Here is a 9,919-nt window from a genome sequence, read left to right on the forward strand (position 1 = left end):
TTTCTCTATGGATCAGACTGCCTTGCTGGTGTATGGATTTGTGCAAGTGTGTATACATGTCTTGAACATGTATGATTACAAGACATTTATATTCATAGGTGTGTACTCACCTAGTTGTACTCACCTGTGGTTGCAGGGGTCGAAACTCATCTCCTGGCCCCGTCACTTCACTGAACGCTACTAGGTGTGTGTGTGTGTGTGTGTGTGTGTGTGTGTGTATTATTTACATAACATAATACATGCTTACACAAGCTCGTACACAACGCGGATTTATGGTATGTGAATTTGCTCTTATGAGATGTCCTGTTTCTGTCGCTAATTCAGTTTATGCGATATACATTCCGCAGTTGTAATATACATTCCGCATTTATATGTACGAATTAATTGCTTATATCATAACTCCGAAACTGGTCCACAGCATTTACCAGGTGTCGATGCATCTGTGTACCTCTGTGTTCCAAGTGTTTTTCTCTAACACAGGTCTACCTTCAAGGCCTGAACCGCAGCCGCTAATGTGGGTGATGGGCGTGGTTGCGGGCGTGGTGGTGGCAGTCATGGGCGTGGTTGTAGGCATGTGGTGGGTTAGAGGGCGACGCAGCTCTCACACACTACGGAACAGAGAAGACGGACTTCTGAAACTCAACAAACCTGACGTTACGGGTAATTGATGTATCTGAACTTTGAAAGTCTATGGGCGTAGCGCGATTACTTTCAACTAAGTATCTCGGGTTTACCTGGAGCTTACCTGGAGAGAGTTTCGGGGGTCAACGCCCCCGCGGCCCGGTCTGAGACCAGGCCTCATGGTGGAGCAGGGTCTGATCAACCAGGCTGTTACTACTGGCCGTACGAACCACAGCCCGGTTGGTCAGGTACTTTAGGTGTCTGTTCAGTGCCTTCTTGAAGACAGCCAGGGGTCTATTGGTAATCCCCCTTATGTAGGCTGGGAAGCAGTTGAACAGTCTTGAGACCCTGACACTTATTGTGTTGTCTCTCAATGTGCTCGTGGCGCCCCTGCTTTTCATCGGGGAAATGTTACATCTCCAGCCGAGTCTTTTCTTTCATAGGGAGTGAATTTCGTGTGAAGTTTGGTACCAATTCCTCCAGGACCTTCCAAGTGTACGTTACGAATTTCATTTCGAAATTCATTTATTACTGATTTCATAACGATACGAAAATCGATTTAGACGAATGTTGTTGAGATTATGCATTATAAAACCATTTCCAATTTCACAATTTTTTACGAATTTCGAACACAGTGAGACATGAATTATTAAACAGTTCTTTAATATTAATAAGAATGACAATAATAATAGTATTATAATTATTATTATCATCATGGTTATGACGCACAACACTAGAATAGTGAGAGGTGACCAGATTTGATCCAAGGAAGCCTCAGGCAATTTCCTAACACATCCAGGCCTCTCACGGCTTCAGTGTTATGATAATTGCCTAAGCAACTGCTCTGGTCTCTCTCGGATTATTTTTATATTGATCTGTGGAAGTGGGATGCTGTCGAGGGTGTGGCTTTATGAACAAGGTGGCCTTTCCTTCGTCCGGAAATAGCCGAGGACTTTCCAAGTCCTCGGCTATTTCCGAGGCTTTTCTCTGAGAACTATTTACTGCTATCTAGACTGAGTTCTGTCGTCTATTACTGAGTTTTATGAGTCAAGGAGAGAATAATATACGACTCTTCGTATCCCTGGCCGTGGTTAAGTATTGAATAGTAAACAGACAGGCTTGTACACTTTTAGTAAGCTTCGTAAGGCGTCGACAGGACTAAATTCAATGTGGTCGGCAGAGAATAACTCTGCTGAGGCACACACCAGCACCAACAAACACAGATTGAATATGGGGAAAGGTGACAAGAGAGAATGTCTTATCTTCCCGTAGTGTGAATTTTAAATCTGGCTAGAATTTCCGTGGTTACACAAGAGGAAATCCAGTGTCTTGAGTTTTCCTTAGTCTATCATTCTATCTTATTCCGGAGGAGTATCCATGCCTGAAGAAGGTCAGAACTTTGACCTTCCAGTAGTTTGAATATTGCTCCAGGCATCTCGCTAAAGTGCCCAGGGTGGGTTCACACCTCAGGATGTCCTAAACCTCTTGTGGAAACCCTCCAGTTAATAAGATGGCAGATTGGAAATTCCACTGGCATTCTCAGGAAGATGGTGTGTTTGGGAGAGCATCCCTCAGGATCCCCCTCGCTGCCTTGCCATCCTTCCCTCCAATCTTTTGCTTATTTCTACGACTCCAGAAGCGGTAGGTTTCTTCCTCATTTGCATACATCTAGGAGTTACAAGTCTTATCTCGTTTCCACCAATTTAGAGTTTTATATTCGGATTTAATTTTATATTATATTATATATATATATATATATATATATATATATATATATATATATATATATATATATATATATATATATATATATGTATATATATATATGTCGTGCCGAATAGGCAGAACTTGCTACCTTGGCTTAAATAGCAACGCTCATCTTGCCATATAGGACAAGCGAAAATTTGTGTATGCAATAATTTTCCCAAAATCATTCTGAACCTAACGAAAAAAATATATTTCACTGTGTTTGTTTAGTATTAAATTATTGTAAACAAATTAAAATATATTTAGTTGGGTTAGGCTAAAATAAATTGTTCTTGTTATAATAAGGTTAGGTAAGTTTTCTAAGATTCTTTTGATGCAAAATTATAATTTTTTACATTAACATTAATGAAAAAAATATATCTTTAAACGTATAAGAGAAAATTTTAGAAAGGACTTAATTTTAAATGAGTTCTTGCTAATTGACCAGTTTTACATATTCGGCACGATATATATATATATATATATATATATATATATATATATATATATATATATATTATATATATATATATATATATATAATATATATATATATATATATATATATATATATATATATATATATATATATATATATATATATATATATATATATATATATAAATCCGAACTGCGGCTAGCCAGGATTTTATCCTGCCATTCAATGGACCAACAATTACCCATCCAGTGGATGGGCATGGTGACACAGGATCGAATCCTGGCTAGCCTCACTTCTGTTAATGACTCAGAATAACTTTTTTCGTGATTTCACACACATATTGTAACTACAATTTCGATTGTCAGAAAACGTATCAAACCTGTTTAAAACGTTGAAATATGTTATAAAGATTTTCTTAACTTTCTTACATTTTTTAATATCCAGTGACTGTGGTCCTTTTTATTTTCTCTTGGGACCCATTCTAGTATTCTAGTGTACTTTGGGCATTTAGTTTATCTTTTCTAGCCTCTGTCCTTGGCCAGGAGTGGGTGCTGGAGACGGGATGGACGGTATGTGTGTGAATGGTGTGGTTCAACATACCATTTACGACTCTACCGGCAGGTACAGAGGTTTCGCCCACCTACAGCAGGTAAGATCCTTTAGATTCTTTTTAATTTTCACATATCGTTATTCTAAACACTCTTACAGTTCCTTAGTTCTCATCTTCGCTAAAACCTTCGTTAAATATTTATTCACTGACTTTCTTTCTTCGTTAAGTCTTCGTTAAACTTTCTTCGTTGACTCTCACCCCACAATTAGTTCCCCAAGACAAAAATTGCATCGCAGTATTGCTAATATCCCGTCTATAACAAACAAAATATCTCCCAGAATATTAAAATACGACTCAATGGGTTAAATGACCTCTTTCTACTCTCATTGTAAATATTAACTTATTGCGTAATATTACTAACAAACATAGTTGACTCAGACCGAAGTATTTATTTAGTGCTCGAATATTTTAATGATAAATTGTGCATATTGTGAATATTTAAGCTATGATTTGCAGTATTTTTTTCAGTTTCACTGGTAGGAATTAAGCTAAATATCCAAATACATATATATATATATATATATATATATATATATATATATATATATATATATATATATATATATATATATATATATATATATATATATATGTCATGCCGAATAGGCAAAACTTGCGATCTTGGCTTAAATAGCAACGCTCATCTTGCCATATAGGACAAGTGTGTGTGTGTGTGTGTGTGTGTGTGTGTGTGTGTGTGTGTGTGTGTGTGTGTGTGTGTGTGTGCCATTCAGCGCAAGGGATGCTGTAGACTCGAAACTCCGTCCCCTTAAGCTAACGTATTGATCTTTACAGAAGGACACGTATCAGAGCAGCTGCATGACGACCACTCCACCTGAGTCTTCTGCAGCAGCTGCTGCTAAATCCGATCCTGCAGGGGCCCAGTACAGGTTTTCCCTCACTAGGAAAGGCCGCCCTCCTGCTGCTGCTCCGGCAGTAGACACGCCTATGAAAGGGGGCAGAGAAACCATTAATGACAAGAGAAGAGAAACGAGAGGTAGTGAAGGAGGGGGAGGAGGAGGAGAAGAAGGAACAGAGGGAGAGAAGAATATAGAAACACCCTGGAGGAGGGTTATCAGTCAGCTAACTAGCCCACACGAGTCCAAGTTGTTTGAGGTGTGGAAAGTAGCATCGAGACAGACCCGTCAGGAAGTGGCAGAAAGTGTCTTATAAGTTATAATAGGCAGAGACAAGTAGAGAGAGAGAGAGAGAGAGAGAGAGAGAGAGAGAGAGAGAGAGAGAGAGAGTGTGTGTGTGTGTGTGTGTGTGTGTGTGTGTGTGTGTGTGTGTATGTGTATACAGAGAGAGAAATAAGAACCAGAACTGAGAGGTTCAGAAGATCACATAACCGTGACTTGGAGATCAGAATTACATTTATAAACATTCAAGAAAGAAATCTGCTGTAACTGTTATAGATTTGCAGTCCTGTGAACAAGTTCCTAACGCGTGTTAACATGACTTGTGGCAAGGAGTACCATCCTGCTACCTAGGAGGCTTCAGTAAGATCGTGGTATATATGTGTTTTCAAGGGCGAACCCTTGTATAACTTTCTGTGTTCATGTTTTAATTAGACCTGAAAAAGGTCACACACAACGAACTTAAGAGTTTCCGGACGTTTGAAATATATTGACAAAATGTTTGATAACACGATACAGAAGCATTTAGAAATAAAAGCCGTTGGAGTTAAGAGCACTTAGAAGCAAAATAATTTAGACAAACAAGAGAACTTTGTCTCTAAAACAAACGTCTAAGTGTCAAAACATATTTTTGTCTTTGTCAAACATTTAGAATATTGTTGGAACTATATATACTTAACATTTACGAATGTTTTAATTTGCATATCACAACGTCGTAAGTCGGTAAACCAACTGTGTTTCAGAATGCCAACCTGAAGCTTCCTAATCTTGTATCAAGGCTGAATTATCATCTATCTCTTCTCCTGAAGTCTGTGCTTCAACTCTATTATGCTGTAATCATTCACAATAATCGCATGACAATAAGATATATATGCAACACGAAGTCTATTGCCGATACCTATCGCCTGCGCAGCAGGCTTTACCTATCGAATACGGAGGTGAAACTAACACAAGAGACATTAAAAGTGGAGAGGTAATACTGAATTAATTCTCCCAGTCTTCATGAAAGATGATCAATCTTTTAGCGTAAACCGGAAACATGAAGCCAAAGGCTAATACATTTTACACCTAGTGTTGCAACTGTGTCTTATTAATCAAAATATTGGTACTGTTTACCAGTTATGATACAACATCGTATGATTGTTCAGTGGCTGAGGAAGTATTGATCAATGCTCTCTATGTAAATGTATGTGCCAAAGAATCCACAATAAATCGACAGTGGGCACAGACCTGTTTCCACCCACGCAGATTCCCTTTGTTTATGTATCCTTCTGTCTAAAACTAGACGCAGTAAATCCCTGTGTCAAAAATTAGACGCAGTAAATCCTTTTGTGTCAAAAATTAGACGCAGTAAATCCTGTGTCAAAAATTAGACGCAGTAAATCCTTTTGTGTCAAAAATTAGACGCAGTAAATCCTTTTGTGTCAAAAATTAGACGCAGTAAATCCTTTTGTGTCAAAAACTAGACGCAGTAAATCCTTTTGTGTCAAAAACTAGACGCAGTAAATCCTTTTGTGTCAAAAATTAGACGCAGTAAATCCTTTTGTGTCAAAAATTAGACGCAGTAAATCCTTTTGTGTCAAAAACTAGACGCAGTAAATCTTTTGTGTCAAAAACTAGACGCAGTAAATCCTTTTGTGTCAAAAACTAGACGCAGTAAATCCTTTTGTGTCAAAAACTAGACGCAGTAAATCCTTTTGAGTCAAAAACTAGACGCAGTAAATCCTTTTGAGTCAAAAACTAGACGCAGTAAATCCTTCTAAACTTACAACAATAATTTTTAAACGTTAGTTGACGATTTTGTGTAAGGATTATTATTGTTCTTTTTCTCATAATAATAATAATAATTTACATTATTTATTACATTATTATTATTAATATTATTATTATGGTGACGAGCGTGAGATGTAATCGGGTTTGATCCGAGGAAAGAGAAGGTTATCTCATATTCCTCTGATCAAGATCCCTTCACAATATGAGAATCTTTCAGTATTTTACAACCTCAACTTTTTCTTGCATTTTAATACACGTATTTCAATGCACGTATTTAATACACGTATTTTAATACACGTATTTAATACACATATTTAATGCACGTATTTTAATGCATGTATTTAATACACGTATTTTAATACACGTATTTAATACACGTATTTTAATCCACGTATTTTAATCCACGTATTTTAATACACGTATTTAATACACGTATTTCAATCCACGTATTTTAATACACGTATTTAATACACGTATTTTAATCCACGTATTTTAATACATGTATTTAATACACGTATTTCAATCCACGTATTTTAATACACGTATTTAATACACGTACTTTAATCCACGTATTTTAATACACGTATTTAATACACGTACTTTAATCCACGTATTTTAATGCACGTATTTAATACACGTATTTAATACACGTACTTTAATCCACGTATTTTAATACACGTATTTTAATACACGTATTTTAATACACGTGTTTTGTTTGAGCGTATGTGTATTGTTTTGTGTGTTTGCTTGTGTTTGTTTGTCAATGTTTGAGATCGTTCGTGCGGTGGCTATAACAGCGTTTGTTTATGCAGATGTGTGTTTGTTTGCCCGTGCCCAGACAAAAGTACAGTATTCTGTATTTGTTTAAACAAGCGATGTGAGGGCCGTTATGAGTTCTGAAAAAATGAGTTTATCGTTGTTACTAAACTTTTCTGACGGTTGCAATTGCAATATTGCCATTATTGCAAAGCTTTATGTATGATTCCCATTAGAATGTGCCATGCAGGAATGATTCTTTATGGGCTCCGTGAGAATGATTCTTTATGGGCTCCGTGAGAATGATTCTTTTACAATGTGCTATGTGAAAATGATTATTAAGAATGATTCTGTACAATGTGCTATGTAAGAATGATTATTAAGAATGATTCTGTACAATGTGCTATGTAAGAATGATTATTAAGAATGATTCTGTACAATGTGCTTTGTAAGAATGATTATTAAGAATGATTCTGTACAATGTGCTATGTGAGAATGATTATTAAGAATGATTCTGTACAATGTGCTATGTAAGAATGATTATTAAGAATGATTCTGTACAATGTGCTATGTAAGAATGATTATTAAGAATGATTCTGTACAATGTGCTATGTAAGAATGATTATTAAGAATGATTCTGTACAATGTGCTATGTAAGAATGAGTTAAGAATGATTCTGTACAATGTGCTATGTAAGAATGATTATTAAGAATGATTCTGTACAATGTGCTATGTAAGAATGATTATTAAGAATGATTCTGTACAATGTGCTATGTAAGAATGATTATTAAGAATGATTCTGTACAATGTGCTATGTGAGAATGATTAAGAATGATTCTGTACAATGTGCTATGTAAGAATGATTATTAAGAATGATTCTGTACAATGTGCTATGTAAGAATGATTATTAAGAATGATTCTGTACAATGTGCTATGTAAGAATGATTATTAAGAATGATTCTGTACAATGTGCTATGTAAGAATGATTATTAAGAATGATTCTGTATAATGTGCTATGTAAGAATGATTATTAAGAATGATTCGTTATTATGTTCTATGTAAAAATGATTCTCGCTAGATCCTACTATGTAAGAATGATTCTCACTAGATCCAACTATGTAGGAATAATTATCACTAGATCCTACTATGTAGGAATGATTCTCACTAGATCCTACTATGTAAGAACGATTCTCACTAGATCCTGCTAGGTAAGATTCTCATTAGACGTGCTATGTAAGATTCTCATTAGACGTGCTAAGTAAGATTCTCATTAGACGTGCTACGTAAGATTCTCATTAGACCTGCTATGTAAGATTCTCATTAGACCTGCTATGTAAGATTCTCATTAGACCTGCTATGTAAAATTCTCATTAGACCTGCTATGTAAGATTCTCATTAGACCTGCTATGTAAGATTCTCATTTGACCTGCTATGTAAGATTCTCATTAGACCTGCTATGTAAGATTCTCATTAGACCTGCTATGTAAGATTCTCATTAGACCTGCTATGTAAGATTCTCATTAGACCTGCTATGTAAGATTCTCATTAGACCTGCTATGTAAGATTCTCATTAGACCTGCTATGTAAGATTCTCATTAGACCTGCTATGTAAAATTCTCATTAGACCTGCTATGTAAGATTCTCATTAGACCTGCTATGTAAGATTCTCATTAGACCTGCTATGTAAGATTCTCATTAGACCTGCTATGTAAGATTCTCATTTGACCTGCTATGTAAGATTCTCATTAGACCTGCTATGTAAGATTCTCATTAGACCTGCTATGTAAGATTCTCATTAGATCTGCTATATAAGATTCTCATTAGACCTGCTATATAAGAATGATTCTAATTTGATCTTGTATTTAAGAATGATTACCAATACAGCGCACTACGTAATTTTTTTTAACTCGGTGGTCGTCTCCCACCAAGGTAGGGTGACCCGAGAAAGAAGAAATATTTTCGCCATCTTTCACCCTATCACTGTCTTGCCAAAGGCGCATCGATAGTACAGTTCAGAGTGCAGGCACTGTACTTCCCACCTCCAGGACTCAAGTCCTGCTTGCTGGTTTCCCTGAATCCCTTCATGTTATCTTGCTTACACTCCAACAGCACGTCTACTCCTAACACGTTCACGCACGCCTGCTTGATGTCCAATCCCCTCGTATGCAAAACCTCCCTTACCCCTGTCTCTCCAACCTTTCCTAGGGCATCTCCTACCATGTCATCTCTCCACGACAAATTTATACACCCTCCTTGTCATCCTATTTTGCCCCATCCTCTCTAAATGTCCAAACCACCTCAACAACCCCTCCTCAGCCCTCTGAATAATACTTTTAGTAACCCCCACATCTCTTCCTAATCTCCAACCTACGAATTCTCTGCATAATATTTACTCCATACATTTCCCACATTCACATCTTCACTGCCTCCAGCCTCTTTCTCGCTGCAACATTTACAACCCATGCTTCACACCCATGTGTGTTGATGCCACTATACTCTCATACATTAACCTCTTTGCCTCCATGAATAACGTTCTTTGTCTCCACGTATGTCTCAGTTCACCACTCACCTTTATCCCCTCATCAGTTCTATGGTTCACCTCGACTTTCATAAACACAACTGCTCACAAGTCCACTACCACATATCTAAACACATTCACTTCCTGCAATATACACAATCGCATTATCTAAGTTTTCTTGTTACCCTCGTCACGCTGCTCTTGCTTTCGTTCACTTCTAATTATTTTCTTCTATATTACCCTCCCAAAGTCGTCCACCAACCTCTGTAACTCCTCTTCAGAATCTCCTAAAAAACAACGTGTCATCAGGGTAATGCATT

At 36.8% G+C, this 9,919-nt stretch overlaps 1 protein-coding gene across 1 annotated transcript in view; it reads left to right on the forward strand.

Moving 5' to 3' along the window:
• LOC128703275 (nephrin) overlaps positions 1–5,801 on the forward strand; it is a 73,303-nt gene extending 67,502 nt beyond the window's left edge. The window contains exons 13-15 of the mRNA XM_070103240.1: positions 481–660; positions 3,349–3,455; positions 4,212–5,801. Coding sequence (XP_069959341.1) covers positions 481–660; positions 3,349–3,455; positions 4,212–4,589 — 665 coding nt within the window. The 3' untranslated portion in view covers positions 4,590–5,801. The remainder of the gene's footprint in view (positions 1–480; positions 661–3,348; positions 3,456–4,211) is intronic.
• The last annotated feature ends 4,118 nt before the right edge of the window (positions 5,802–9,919 follow it).

The sequence above is a fragment of the Cherax quadricarinatus genome, chromosome 85, assembly GCF_038502225.1.
Source record: "Cherax quadricarinatus isolate ZL_2023a chromosome 85, ASM3850222v1, whole genome shotgun sequence".
Classification (NCBI taxonomy): Eukaryota; Metazoa; Arthropoda; class Malacostraca; order Decapoda; family Parastacidae; genus Cherax; species Cherax quadricarinatus.